Source organism: Dendropsophus ebraccatus, chromosome 11 (genome assembly GCF_027789765.1).
Source record: "Dendropsophus ebraccatus isolate aDenEbr1 chromosome 11, aDenEbr1.pat, whole genome shotgun sequence".
NCBI classification, from domain to species: Eukaryota; Metazoa; Chordata; class Amphibia; order Anura; family Hylidae; genus Dendropsophus; species Dendropsophus ebraccatus.
The window spans coordinates 85,927,801-85,943,911 of NC_091464.1; the positions used below are offsets into that span (position 1 = coordinate 85,927,801).

Sequence of the window (16,111 nt, forward strand, 5' to 3'; positions counted from 1 at the left end):
GAGTATTTGTCAATGTTGCTGTCTGAAACAAAATCTCTACATATCGCCATATGAAATTGGCGGCACACATAGGTACAGTATGTGCCCATAGCAAATCCATTTATTCTGAAGACAATTCACCTCCGTCCTTGAGATCATGGGGGAAACATTTGACTTTGGGTTAAAGGGCTTATCCAGCACTACAAAAACATGGCAAGACAAGAGTGGTGCTGTCTCTGGAAGAAAGCGGCCATGTTTTTGTAGTGCTGGATAACCCCTTTAATCTCTTTAAAGGTACATTGCTTTGTGTGTTTTACACAAACAGATTTGTGCGGGTATTCATTGATTCTAATGGAGGCGCATCACAGAGAGGAGGGGGCTTTGTCACACAGGGAGCCGGCAGGCCCACCTCCAGTGCTTTTATGCTGGGCCGGTGCTTGGGAATAGACCGGGGCCGTGCAAGGCGGCGTTCAAAAAAAGGACCGTGGCACTGGAATCCCTGCATCAGCGCCGGTCTGTTCATGTAAAAAACACAAAGCAATGTACCTAGTGGTACATTCGCTTTAATCAGCCATTTAGCATCAGCAAATAACACTCAGGAGTAGGCATGATCATTCAAATTGAATGGAAAGCCGATGGTTCGAGTTCAAACGAACCTGAAAATTCCCGATGTTCGATCACCTCTACTCAGGAGACCACCATTTTCTTGACAAATTGGGGTCCTTTTAGCTTCTAAGATATCAGACAAAACCCTGAAAAGTCAGGTGGGCGGGAACTGAATGCTGAATGTTTTTATGTTCCATATGAGAAGGGGAAAGCTACAGCCAGACATCTCTGGTGCCAGCTTATCCCTCCGAGAACAAACAGCTGTTGGTGGAGACTTGGGAGGCCCCCATACACCTCATACTGGAGGGTGAACCCTTATAAAGTGTGTGTGGGGGGGGGGGGGCTTTTTTGAACAAAGTTCATGCTAATCTGCCTACTTAGGGAAAAGTGACTACTGACTACTCAGGGAAAACTTTTTGGAATAACCATGGGTTTCATGGTTTACAAGATTCTATCCCTAATCTGAAACGTAGCAGAAAGATTCCCCATTCTAAATGAACTTAAACTTAAGTCCGGCCCCAGACACTTTTTTTTTAAGCAAATACTGGGGAGGATAAAAGAAATAACATGCTCTTACCTCTCCCACTCTAGCAATGGTGGCTGCACACCGCTGCTCCAGTTACGGATCTCCATGTGCTTCCTGGTCCTGGAGGGGGGACCCGGGTTGTGACGTGTAAGGTCTGCTCAGCCAGTTAGCAGCCGTAGTGAGGCCTCGCTTTGAGCCGACCTCACACGTCATAATCCAGGTCCCAACTCAGATCAGGCAGCGGCCGGGGACCAGAGCAGCTGTACGCGGCCATCAGCGCTGGAGCGGGGGAGGTAAGAGCATGTTATTTTATTCTCCCCCTCCCCAGCACTTGCTAAAAAAATGGATCTGACCGGACTTCTTTAATGTAGCCATTGCCTCCTTATTCCTATATGCCAAACATATGGTCTATATGTGTATGGATGGCAACCTGGGCTCTTCTCTGTGGCTTCGTACCTGGGCGTTGTGGGTTGACTATACCAAGTACCATTGGTGTTGGTTGAAGTACAGAAATAAGATATCAAGTAGTATTCTTGAACTGACCTTGAAGAGAACTTTTATTGGGTCTTTAAAAAGCAGCAATCCTATGTTAATATGACAGACCCTGTAAAAGGCACTATATGCCACTATACATTAGAAAGGGAAAAACAATGGTACTGACCAACTAAATATGATACCCATACTGAACCATGAAAGACATGGAGTACTGAACATTTATATATAATCTATGTCCTAATGTATATCTTACCATGTGCTTTTATATATTCTCTAGAAAACAATGGACAGGGAGGAGGCCCTGCTCCCGGACGCTTAGGAGACTAGCAAAGCTCTCTGGCATCTTGTTTTTTATGGAAAGTATTTCTGAGGCATAGATGAAGTAAAAACACTAGAAGACAAAGATTTCTTTTTTTTTTTCGATTCTAAACTGTAAAAGTACAAGAATATAGAGTATCGATTACATGGACAATTCAATCCTGGGCCTCAGGAAGTACACTTTGTTAATACCTCAAATATCCATACACACAAGCTCACTATATCAAACCATTGTCAAGATATCTACTAGGATAAAAAGAATTAAAAAATAAAAATAACATTAGCAGCTAAAAGGTTGGCTATCCACATTGTACCCGTGAGCCATACCACAGACAGCCAGTTGATGGTGACCCATTGTCCTTCTTGTGCATTCATCGGAAACTAGTGACATCACTTAGATGTAAATAAAGTGCCTCTTGCTTCAGTGATGTCACTAACCCCAATATTTTCTCCATTATAAATTTGGCCTACACGTTGGCTGCCTTCATTGTATGACATTAAAGGGGTTGTCAATAGATATTGCTTAGCTGATCATAGGTTGTCCTGCTATTGGTCCTCCTAGTGATCAGTTCTAATCTGTGGGCAGCAAGTATTACCTTTTTCTATAGCGGCGCCACAGGAGGGATTAAGTATTACACATGTCCCTTTTAAATTAAATGGTGTCCATGCAATTCATAGACTTGTTGGGTCATCAAGAGAAGAGATACTCTTTATAGATTCTCTTTGCTCTGGCTAATAGAGTAAGGACTTGTATTGGAGGTATTTATGATTACCAATAGATTTTCTAAACCGGACAACCCCTTTAATAGGTACATTGAAAACACTAAATCCAAAATTCACCTAAAATGTCATCTCTATATTTTCTGTACTCTCTTTTATTTTAATATGCACAATTTATATGAGCTACAAGATTACAAAACAACAGCAGTCCGTAGGGTAGACCGATACAACCGTCTTGCTACATGAGAAGGAAGCGAGAGTCGACAAAACTGCCATTGAGTTCATGATCAGTCGGATAAAGATGCCACACAATGTTTCACACCCATGCGGAGTCACTCGTCAGGTGCCAGAAGTCTTGCTGTGGGGCCCAGGATTTTTCTTGTCCGTAACTTGAAGACATATCTATTTAAAGTTTTCAAAAACTTCAGTCTGGAAGTGTTGAGATCTCCCTCTCTCTTTCTCTTCGGAAGAGTTCAGTAGTTTCGAGAGTGAGAATCCATTATGAGGAATAAGAATCTCTTCTGTTAAAGAAATACTGAGGCACAAAACAGTTGCTTCAACTATTCTCATACATGAAATCCCTTTTCTTGTAAATGCATCATTTGTAACCGTAAAGTCTGTATGCTGCTCACTATTCTTCTCTGGTGTCCAATGAGCGTAACACCAATACTTCTGATGTCACTACGGAAAAGAAACAGGATTATTACTCACTGCTAATACATTAAAGAGACGTAGAGCAATTGAATACAATACACTTTACATTTTGTCCAGTGGTTTAATTCTTTCTTTAAAAGCAGCTTGGCTGAAATGGGAAAAAAAAGAGAGCTGTACTCACCAAATCTACTACCACTGCCATTCCCTGTCTCCACTGCTTATCACTTCCTGGTCTATGCTTGTTTGGCCAATGACTAGCAACAGCCATGACTCACCACAGCCAGGGTGGTGAGCATTGAGCATTGGGGACTGAGGTGGTGAGTTGGTGAGCATTGGGGACTGAGCACAACTGGAATGGTAGTAGCGAGGGATGGGGCAGGTGAGTACAGCTTATTTTTTTTTAGATTTTTCAAACTAGCTTTCTAAGAAAGAAGTAAAACAGTGGACCCTTTATTGAAATTCAATATGCCATTTCATACCTAAATTATCAAAAAGAAACAGACTTTCAGTCAGATGTTTTGTAGACCTCATGTCTGTCTGTCTATCTATTATCTATCTATCTATCTATCTATCTATCTATCTATCTATCTATCTATCTATCTATCTCCTATCTATCTATCTATCTATTATCTATCTATCATCTATCTATCTATCTATCTATCTATCTATCTGTCTATCTATTATCTATCTATCTATCTATCTATCTATCTGTCTATCTATTATCTATCTATCTATCTATCTATCTATCTACAAAAGCAGCAAGTCCTGCAGCACTCCACTTGTCAGTGCAGATTGGTGCAAAAAGCGGTTAGCACTTGAAGGACTACAAGTGTAACAATATACTCAGCAGAAAAACCGCAGCACTCCAGGGATGAATTCAAAAACATGCAGGGGGACATTTGTTAAGGCGTTTTCTACGCCGGACTTAAAAATGTCCCCGCAGTTCCGGCACTACGGAGATTTATGTAGAAACGGACTGTCTCTACATAAATCCCATGTGTGCCGGTGCACGCGGCAGGAAACCTACGCCAGCTCAGAGCTGGAGTAGGTTTCCTGCTTATTTTTACGGAAAAAAAAGATACATCGTGCGGACTCTGAGTCTTTATGAATTCTGCACTTCCAGCAGGACATACAGCAGCTGATAAGTACTCGAAGGCTTGAGATTTTTTTTAAAAGAAGTAAATTACAAATCTCTGGCCCTTTCTGGTACCATTGATTTAAAAGAAAAAAAAATAGTGAACAACCCCTTTACTGAAATACTAGTATACCACAAATAAGCTAGTAAAATGTGGGAATTTCCTTTTCCGTCACGGCCAATTCCTGTGGAACGTGTTCCTTTGCTCTATGACTTTACAATAAATAAATATTCTGTCAATTGGACACTCAATGGGCTGTACGACTAGACACCCTTCCACCCATGCTGCCAGATTAATAAGCTGGATTCCCCTGGATGGGTCCTGCTATGGTACATCTATAGCTGAGAGGCTTGGTTAGCTTTGGTTTGCCGGTGACAATAGAAGCACTGAAACATACTGAGCACTGTGTATTCATCACCATTATTATAGTTGCGTTTCCTTTCACCTTCTCCAGCTCCCCCCATTTGTATCCTCCGATGATCTTAAAACTTCTATAACGTACGTATTGGATTTTAGAGTTTAAAAAAATCCACTTGCTCTACTGAATGTATAATCCGAATGCTAATAAGCCACCGATCCTGCATTATTCTGTCCACCATAATGTAAAATGACTTACTCAATGCTCATTCTGCAAACCAAGTCCAACGTCGTGAACCCAGCCGCCATGAAATTACTAGCGTACTGACCCATCTTTATGGACTCCAGCCACTCTGTGACCGTGACAAAAAAGTGATATTCTGGTGTTTCCCCTGGTGACTCTGGCAAGCTGAGGAAGAGAGAAACATTACATTGTTTAGTTAGTTTATTAAACATTTATACTATACTAGAAAATGTACCCGGCGCTGCCCGGGTATAAAGTGTCAGTGTGTTAATTAGATTTGTTCTAAGGTGCCCAGGAGGCCAAGCTAAAGGTATTGTTTCATCTGAGTTAATCAGTGGAATTAGTGTATACCTGTAGTGCATAGTTGGAGGGGTTCTGTATACCCACAATGTATAGTTTTTAGGGGTCTCGCATATCTGTAGTGCATAGTTGGGGGGGCTGTATACCTAGTGTATAGTTGTGGGAGTCCTGTATACCTGTAGTGTGTAGTTGAGGGGGGGCTGTATACCTGTAGTGTATAGTTGAGGGAGGTCCTGTATACCTGCAGTGTACAGTTGGTGAAGGTCCTGTATACCTGTACTGTATAGTTCGGGGGTCCTGTATACCTGTAGTATATAGTTGGTGCTGTATACCTGTAATGTATAGTTGGTGGAGGTCTTGTATACCTGTAGTTTATAGTTTGAGGGTCCTAGATACCTGTAGTATATAATTGGTGGAGGTCTTGTATACCTGTAGTATATAGTTCGGGGGTCCTGTATACCTGTAGTATATAGTTGGTGCTGTATACCTGTAATGTATAGTTGGTGGAGGTCTTGTATACCTGTAGTTTATAGTTTGAGGGTCCTGGATACCTGTAGTGTATAATTGGTGGAGGTCTTGTATACCTGTAGTATATAGTTCGGGGGTCCTGTATACCTGTAGTGAATAGTTTGAGGGTCCTATATAACTATAGTATAGAGTTGGTGGAGGTCCTGTATACCTGTAGTGTATAGTTTGGGGTCCTATATACCTGTAGTATATAGCTGGTGGAGTTCCTGTATACCTGTAGTATATAGCTTTGGGGTCATGTATACTTGTAGTATAGAGTTGGTGAAGGTGCTGTATACCTGTATTATAGAGTTGGTGTAGGTCCTGTATACCTGTAGTGTATAGTTTTGAGGTCCTATATACCTGTAGTGTATAGTTTGGGGTCCTATATACCTGTAGTTTATAGTTGGTGGAGTTCCTGTATACCTGTAGTGTATAGTTTTGGGGTCCTGTATACTTGTAGTGTATAGTTTGGGGTCCTGTATACCTGTAGTATATAGTTGGTGGAGGTCCTGTATACCTGACGTATATAGTTGGTGGAGATCCTGTATACCTGTAGTGTATAGTTTTGGGGTCCTTTATACCTGTAGTGTAAAGTTTGAGGTAATGTATACCTGTAGTATATAGTTTTGTGGAGGTCCCGTGCACCTGTAGTGTATAGTTTTGGGGTCCTGTATACCTGTAGTGTCCTGTATACCTGCAGGGTTGTATTTACCCATGTGGCAGTGTTATTCAGTCACAGTATGGCAGTATTGGTCAGGTCTGATATGATGGTGTTATCCAGTCACGGTATGGTGGTATTGGTCAGGTCTGGTATGGCGGTGTTATCCAGTCACAGTATGGCAGTATTGGTCAGGTCTGATAGGATGGTGTTATCCAGTCACAGTATGGCGGTATTGGTCAGGTCTGGTGTGGCGGTGTTACCCAGTCACAGTTTGCCGGTATTGGTCAGGTCTGGTATGGCAGTGTTATCCAGTCACAGTATGGCGGTATTGGTCAGGTCTGGTATGACAGTGTTATCCAGCACAGTATGGTGGTATTGGTCAGGTCTGGTATGGCAGTGTTATCCAGTCACAGTATGGCGGTATTGGTCAGGTCTGATATGACAGTGTTATCCAGCACAGTATAGCGGTATTGGTCAGGTCTGGTGTAGCGGTGTTATCCATTCAAAGTATGGCGGTATTGCTCATGTCTGGTATGGCGGTGTTATCCAGTCACAGTATGGCGGTATTGGTCAGGTCTGGTATGACAGTGTTATGCAGTCACAGTATGGCGGTATTGGTCAGGTCTGGTGTGGCGGTGTTATCCAGTCACGGCATGGTGGTATTGGTCAGGTCTGGTATAGCGGTGTTATCCAGTCACAGTATGGCAGTATTGGTCAGGTCTGATATGATGGTGTTATCCAGTCACAGTGTGGCGGTATTGGTCAGGTCTGGTGTGGCGGTGTTACCCAGTCACAGTTTGCCGGTATTGGTCAGGTCTGGTATGGCGGTGTTATCCAGTCACAGTATTGCGGTATTGGTCAGGTCTGGTGTGGCGGTGTTATCCAGTCACAGTATTGCGGTATTGGTCAGGTCTGGTATGACAGTGTTATCCAGTCACAGTATGGCGGTATTGGTCAGGTCTGGTATGACAGTGTTATCCAGTCACAGTATGGCGGTATTGGTCAGGTCTGGTGTGGCAGTGTTACCCAGTCACAGTTTGGTATACCTGTAGTGCCCTGTATATACATGTACTGTATAGATGGAGTAGGAGGTCCTGTATACATGTACTGTATAGATGGAGTAGGGGGCCCTGTATATACATGTACTGTATGGATGGAGTAGGGGGCCCTGTATATACATGTACTGTATAGATGGAGTAGGGGGCCCTGTATATACATGTACTCTATAGATGGAGTAGGGGGCCCTGTATATACATGTACTGTATAGATGGAGTAGGGGGTCCTGTATATACATGTACTTTATAGATCGAGTAGGGGGCCCTGTATATACATGTCCTATATAGATGGAGTAGGGGGTCCTGTATATACATGTACTTTATAGATCGAGTAGGGGGCCCTGTATATACATGTCCTATATAGATGGAGTAGGGGGTCCTGTATATACATGTCCTGTATAGATGGAGTAGGGGGCCCTGTATATACATGTCCTATATAGATGGAGTAGGGGGTCCTGTATATACATGTACTGTATAGATGGAGTAGGGGGTCCTGTATATACATGTACTGTATGGATGGAGTAGGGGGTCCTGTATATACATGTACTGTATAGATGGAGTAGGGGGTCCTGTATATACATGTACTGTATAGATGGAGTAGGGGGTCCTGTATATACATGTACTGTATGGATGGAGTAGGGGGTCCTGTATATACATGTACTGTATAGATGGAGTAGGGGGCCCTGTATATACATGTACTGTATAGATGGAGTAGGGGGTCCTGTATATACATGTACTGTATAGATGGAGTAGGGGGTCCTGTATATACATGTACTGTATAGTTGGAGTAGGGGGTCCTGTATATATATGTACTGTATAGATGGAGTAGGGGGTCCTGTATATACATGTACTGTATAGATGGAGTAGGGGGTCCTGTATATACATGTACTGTATAGATGGAGTAGGGGGTCCTGTATACATGTACTGTATAGATGGAGTAGGGGGTCCTGTATATACATGTACTGTATAGATGGAGTAGGGGGTCCTGTATATACATGTACTGTATAGATGGAGTAGGGGGCCCTGTATATACATGTACTGTATAGATGGAGTAGGGGGTCCTGTATACACATGTACTGTATAGATGGAGTAGGGGGCCCTGTATATACATGTACTGTATAGATGGAGTAGGGGGTCCTGTATACATGTCCTGTATAGATGCAGTAGGGGGCCCTGTATATACATGTACTGTATAGATGGAGTAGGGGGTCCTGTATATACATGTACTGTATAGATGGAGTAGGGGGTCCTGTATACATGTACTGTATAGATGGAGTAGGGGGTCCTGTATATATGTACAGTATAGATGGAGTAGGGGGTCCTGTATATACATGTACTGTATAGATGGAGTAGGGGGTCCTGTATATACATGTAATGTATAGATGGAGTAGGGGGTCCTGTATATACATGTACTGTATAGATGGAGTAGGGGGTCCTGTGTATACATGTACTGTATAGATGGAGTAGGGGGTCCTGTGTATACATGTGCTGTATAGATGGAGTAGGGGGTCCTGTATATACATGTAATGTATAGATGGAGTAGGGGGTCCTGTATATACATGTAATGTATAGATGGAGTAGGGGGTCCTGTGTATACATGTACTGTATAGATGGAGTAGGGGGTCCTGTGTATACATGTACTGTATAGATGGAGTAGGGGGCCCTGTATACATGTACTGTATAGATGGAGTAGGGGGCCCTGTATACACATGTACTGTATAGATGGAGTAGGGGGTCCTGTATATACATGTACTGTATAGATGGAGTAGGGGGTCCTGGATACATGTACTGTATAGATGGAGTAGGGGGCCCTGTATATATGTACTGTATAGATGGAGTAGGGGGTCCTGTATATACATGTACTGTATAGATGGAGTAGGGGGTCCTGTATACATGTACTGTATAGATGGAGTAGGGGGTCTACCAGTTATTACTGTGGATGTTGTGAGGCAGCTTCCCTAGCAACCATTGCTCCCTGTGAAAATGAAAGCAGTAATCCTATTGGTTGCTAAGGCTCCAACTGCCGTGTCTGCTGCAGCTAATTATATCACCTGTGTGTGCAGTGAGGAGATTTTCCCATTCATCTCTATGGGGCGCCGCTCTTCCCCCTCCCCCTCCCCTCCTGTACATCTGGCGGGGACGGGACCTTCGCAATAACCTTTCCGGGCACCCAATGTATCTGTGTGCCAAATTTGGGGTCAAACGGTTCAGGCGTTTGGAAGTCTATAGAGGACAGACAGACAGACAGACAGACAGACAGAAGGACAGACAGACAGACAGACAGACAGAAGGACAGACAGACAGACAGAAGGACAGACAGACAGACAGACTTTGATTTTTATGATATAGAATAACAGATGACTTGGTAATACCTTACTATTGTATAATTATTGTATAATAGACACTGCTATGGCTTAAAGGACAACTCCGGCGAAAATTTTTTTTGGCTTATTTAACACACATTACAAAGTTATATAACTTTGTAATGTGGTTAAATACCCGGTCTGGCCCCCTTCCCCCACTTTCCGACCCCCGACCCCCACCCCGGAAGTTAAAGAATATATACATTACCTATTACGGTCGTCACGGTCCTCTTCTCTGGTGTCGGGTGATGTCAGAGCTGGGGGCGGTCCGGGTCTTCTTCCTCCTCGGCGTCTTCATTGAGAGTGAATGGGAGAGAAAAGGCTGCTGGTGCACATGCGCACCAGCAGCCTTTTCATTGGCTGGAGCGCATCACATGGCTTCCAGCTTGCTCAGCCCTGATTGGCTGAGCTTGCTGGAAGCCATGTGATGCGCTCCAGCCAATGAAAAGGCTGCCGGTGCGCAAGCGCGCTGGCAGCCTTTTCTCTCTCATGGACCCGGAAGAAGGAGACATCGCTGGACGGCGGACGCAGGTGACGGTGAGGCGGACGGTGGGCGAATGGCGTGGCGATCGTCACCGGAGGGATGGTGAGTATGGTGTCTGTGTGTGTCTGTGTTTTTTTTTTTTGGGGGGTCCCGCCGGAGTTGTCCTTTAAGGCCCTAGTTAGGCCCTAGAGTTGGTATTAACCCTGATTCAACTGATAATTGGCCCATGTAAAAGTTTTAACAATCAGCCGAGTGGGAAAACACCTGCTCCTTGTCCGTCTCCCCATCAGCAAATCAGTGCATGGCAGCAAAGATTGGCTGTTGGGGAGCCGGGAGCCTCACATACAGCCGGGGCACCGAGCAGATAATGTATGCTCCGGGCTGCAGGGGGTTAAAGGGGCCGGGTCACATACTGGCAGCGGAATAAAAATTCTGCTGCAGATATGTAACCCCATTCAACTTCACATTACCAGGATCCGCAGTGGATTTCACTGCAAACTTGGTACGTGTGAAGCTACCCTTAATCCGTTTCATGCCCTGTCCAATAGGGCCTGTACTAGGCATAGCTCAGTTTTACCTGGAGTGCCCCTTTAATACCAGCATGGCTGTTGAACTCCAGAGGACCTCCCATGTGGTGCTAATTTCCAAACTAACTATTCTATAATTAGGTTTCCTTTGCTGGCAAGTAGGTTAGTAGTGCAGAACAATGGGAAGAAGTGATGATACAGGAACAGAAGGCGCCCGACCACTAACCCAGCAGTGACAATTTATCAGGTGAAGCTTAGTCTTCTGCTCCATAGACAGATGTGCTCACAGCATATAATGGACACTGCTCATACTTGAAAGGATTGCGTTATTGTAAAAGATAGCGGTGATTAAGATGATGAAGCGATCTCTCCGGATAACAGCGTGCAGTAAATGAGCTAAAAACCTCCGCCGTATTCTGCTTCTGCAATGGCCGGTTTAAGACCCAAATAAATAACGTTGCCATAGAACAGAGGGCACACGCAAGTCACTCAGCCAAGAGCCTCCTCTTCATCACCGGCCGCTATTACGCACGGCGATTAATAGCGGCTATATTAGTCGAGGCTTCTCTTTATTATTCTATGACTGATTTCCCTGCTCATAGGTCAGAGTACTTTGAATTTAATGATGGTGATCCTGTGATCTGTTTTCCGATGCCCTTTGCTATACTTTAGCGTGTTATTTGGTGGGACTCCCTTCATCATCTACACGGCGAGCTGATAAATCTCATCATAGGCGTAATAAGGACATTGTATTATTATTATTATTTGTATTTAAGAGGATGGTCCTGAATCCACAAGCTGTTTGCAAATTTATGACCCTTCTTTTTTAGTAGTATTACCTTTGTACGATATAAGGTACTAGTTTTCCTTGTGGAGAATAAGGGTCCTATTACACAGGACGATTATCCTGCGAAAAATCGTTAAATCGTTCGAATTTAAACGATAATCGTTCTGTGTAATTGCAGGCAGCGATGGAAAAATCGTTCGTAGGCCGTTGGTCGTTGATTTAGATCTGAACCTAAAATTATCGGTAATCGTTCGCGGTAATTCCACATTCGTTCGCTCAAGTTCCACATTTTTTCGCTAATCGTTCAGTGTAATTGCACATTGTTCATTGTTTTGCTCGGATCGGAAGGAGTGAACTTTTATAGTAACGATCGCAATAACGATTGTAACTAACGACCATCGTTCTGTGTAATATGGTGAACGATTTCAGGTTAACAATAAACAATCTCGTTTGTGATCGTTTATTGTTAGTCGTTAAATATCGCTCCGTGTAATAGGACCCTTAGCTAGTGTAGAGTCCTACAGGCAGTGCTCCCTGGGAAAAAATTATGCAAATTAGCTCTCCACTACAAGGAAGTACAACAGTCTCTTTTATTACATCTATAGGTAGCTAGCCTGTAAGTCCATGTCTGACCTATTAAAGCGGTAGTTACTTTTTTTCTTCTTTCAAATCAACTGGTGCCAGAAAGTGCCAGAGATTTGTAATTTACTTCTATTAAAAAAATCTCCAGTCTTCCATTACTTATCAGCTGCTGAATGCCCTGCAGGAAGTGCTGTATTCTCTCCAGTCTGACCCAGTGCTCTCTGCTGCCACCTCTGTCCATGTCAGGAACTTTCCATGCAAGTAGCAATTTTTTATAGAAAACCCTCTCCTGCTGGACTGGAAAGAATACTCCTTATTACAGGGCATAAAGCATCTAATAAGTACTGGAAGACTTGAGATGTTTTAATAAAGTTAATTACAAATCTCTGGCGCTTTTTTGCACCAGTTGATTATATATACATTATATATATATATTTATTTATTGTTCAACTACCCGTTTAAGCAGTGTAACCATTAGGTTTGGCTCATACTGTTAGTCGTATTTTAATTCTCATGAAATAGTTTTTCATGGCACAAAATATACTGAAGAGATATAGAGCTATCCACAGGATAGGTCATCAGTCACTAATCTATGGTGTGCAGGCACCCAGGGCTCAGTGAATAGAGCCGGATGCAGCTATATCCATTCACTGTGTTGTGGCCGGGCCTGGTTACTGCAGCTTAGCTGCCATTTACTTAAAGAGTCACTGTCGTGAATTTTTTTTGGCAGAAATCAATAGTCCAGGCGATTTTAAGAAACTTTGTAATTGGGTTTATTATGCAAATCTGCCATTATCTGCATTTAAAAAGCCTTTTCCCAGGTCCCCCTCTCCTCTCCTTTCTGTCATCCACTGTTCAGAATCAGGAAATCTTAATCAGACGTGTCCTGTCTGTTCTAAGAGGGAAGGGGGGGAAAGAGACGAAGGAGAAATGTTAGCAGCAAAAAAACAGAGAACAAAAGATTCCTCAACGGGGGAGCTATTCAGAGGTCAGATAGGTCAGTGGTGACATCAGAGGAGAGAGAAGAGAGGACAGAGGGTAATGTAGCTTTTAATTAACTCTTTGTTGTCCTGTTTTGGTGTCTTTTTTCTCTCTCTCAATAGGAGAACAATGAAGACAGGGGGAAGAGCTTCAAACTGGTTTTTCATGATAAAAATTCATTTTTCAGCTAATAAACCCAATTACAAAGTTTCTTAAAATCGCCTGGACTATTGATTTCTGCAAAAAAAAAATTCACAACGTTGCGTTTTTTTCCCCCCTAGTTTTACAGAAACATTTTTATGGACTGGTATTTTTTATTGCTCTTTTGTGTGCATGTTATTTAGAGACAAGGAGTCCTTCCTTACCCCAGAATATCTTCAACAAGTATATTAAGGGTGCTGGGGTTGCGGATGAGCTTGTCTAGAAAGCTCACAATGTCTGAGAACTTGGGTCGGTGATTCCTTTCTTTCTGCCAGCAGTGAAGCATTAACTGGTGAAGAGAGACTGGACAACCCATCGGAGCCGGGAGGCGATAACCTTCTTCTATGGACAGGATGACCTAAAAATAATAACACATACATATCATATGATTTAAAGGACATAGGCCGTCCTGACGGAACCCAAGCGGACATTTCCTTTATCTTTTATAACCCTCTACACAACATAAAGGATATGTCCATGCTATAACACCTTCGTATATTTCATACACATGGGGGGAGATTTATCAAACATGGTGTAAAGTGAAACTGGTTCAGTTGCCCCTAGCAACCAATCAGATTCCACCTTTCATTTTCCAAAGAGTCTGTGAGGAATGAAAGGTGGAATCTGATTGGTTGCTAGGGGCAACTGAGCCAGTTTCACTTTACACCATTTTTGATAAATCTCCCCCACAGAAAATAAATAATTGACTTGTAAAAGTTGAGCACCTTTGCCAATATACAGTAATACATAACATAGCTTGTACAGGTCCAAAATACCAGCCTGTAATATAGTACAGAGGTGTAGTCAAGGTTAGAGATGAGTGAACCTCGAGCACGCTTGGTTTCATCCAAACCCGAATGATTGGTACTTATACAGCTGTAAAATTAATTGCTATCGGTCACAGGCCAATCAGATTGGGTAATTTAAAAAGACCCATACGCTCTGAGGTAATGTTCACACACCATCTTTTTGGGGCGTTATTTCATAATTATGGCTGTTAATTGTACAATATTGGGCTTCATTTTAAAAAGACGGCGGTTACATGGACCCAAAATGAAAGCCAAAAAGACAATGTGTGTGAACATAGCCTCAAAGTATCCCCTTAACATATAAAATAAAGCTCTGCTTATGCATTTAGAAGGTCAACCAGCTGCATACATTATTACTTTTTATTATGTTAGTATTGAACGCTCAAATTACTGTCACACAGACACATGAATAGGTTTGATCAAAAGATCGGGAGAAGCACATGGCTATGCAGTAGCAATCTTGGGCACCAAGCATCCCACACAATTGCGTGGGGCCACCGACATCCAGGGGGGCCCCACACTGGTGCCCAAGGCCGCTGCCCTGCTGCTGCGATCTTAACTGTAACTATGTGCGCTCATAACGAGCGCACATAGTTGCAGGCAGCAGCGGCACTGACAGGGTGAGAGCCAGGGAGGCTCCCTCCCTGTCAGTCACAAGAGTGAAGAGAAGAGGAGACGCCCGGACCTACCTAGGTGAGTATAAGTGTTTGTTTTTTCTTGTGTTATATACTATATGGGAGGGGGAGCACATAGCGAGGGTCTATATAACCGGGGGGGGGGGGGGGGGGGGGGGGGCGCACAGGGGGGCTATAAAAACCTAAATATTAAAGGGGTATTCCCCCCAAAATTATTTTTCCATTAATATGCTGCCCACCCGTAGCTTTCCATCTTTCCAATATAAAGTTATTAAGGATTCTGCACAGTTTTGCTGTTATCCAGCTGCATTCACCCCCACGGATTGCAGAGAATCATCAGACCTCAGTCCACACCGACACGCTCCCTGCTCCTGCCCCCCACCCTCCGTGTCGGCATCACGTGTCCTCAGTCCCAGCACAGTGAAGTGAGAACACTGATGGGGCGGCTGCTGTTACAGAGGGAGACAGTGATCAGCGCAGCTTTGACTACATCCCTCTCTAACAGCAGCCACCCGGTCACCCCCAGCCCAGAGCTCACCCCCCTGTGTCCGGAGCCTCCCGGCACCATCCAGCACTCACCCGCAGCACACAGCCCCCCCCCCCATCACCCATGGCATCCCGCAGCTCAGCATAACCCCCCCCCCGCAATCTCAGCCCCCCGCAATCGCTCGCGGCTAGCTCCGCCCCCCCGCAATCGCCCACGGCTAGCTCCGCCCCCCCGCAATCGCCCGCGGCTAGCTCCCCCACCCCGCAATCGCCCGCGGCTAGCTCCGCCCCCCGCAATCGCCGCCGTCGCCGCCAACTCAGCTCTGCTACGCCGTCACCGCCAACTCAGCTCTGCTACGCCCTCACCGCCAACTCAGCTCTGCTACGCCCTCACCGCCAACTGAGCTCTGCTACGCCCTCACCGCCAACTCAGCTCTGCTACGCCGTCACCGCCAACTCAGCTCTGCTACATTGTCATCCCCAACTCAGCTCTGCTACGCCGTCACCTCCAACTCAGCTCTGCTACGCCGTCCCCTCCAACTCAGCTCTGCTACGCCGTCACCGCCAACTCAGCTCTGCTACGCCGTCACCTCCAACTCAGCTCTGCTACGCCGTCACCGCCAACTCAGCTCTGCTACGCCGTCACCGCCAACTCAGCTCTGCTACGCCGTCACCGTCAACTCAGCTCTGCTACG

General features: G+C 44.4%; 1 protein-coding gene across 3 annotated transcripts in view; it reads right to left on the reverse strand.

Moving 5' to 3' along the window:
- Nucleotides 1–1,422: 1,422 nt before the first annotated feature.
- EPHA6 (EPH receptor A6) overlaps nucleotides 1,423–16,111 on the reverse strand; it is a 714,887-nt gene continuing 700,198 nt past the window's right edge. For 2 of the 3 annotated variants that reach the window (XM_069945438.1, XM_069945437.1), the window contains 3 exons: nucleotides 13,651–13,844; nucleotides 5,051–5,200; nucleotides 1,423–3,325 (listed from right to left, as the gene is read on the reverse strand). In XM_069945438.1, the coding sequence (XP_069801539.1) occupies nucleotides 3,211–3,325; nucleotides 5,051–5,200; nucleotides 13,651–13,844 (459 nt within the window). In that variant the 3' untranslated portion in view covers nucleotides 1,423–3,210. The remainder of the gene's footprint in view (nucleotides 3,326–5,050; nucleotides 5,201–13,650; nucleotides 13,845–16,111) is intronic. The other variant, XM_069945439.1, reaches the window with a different exon arrangement.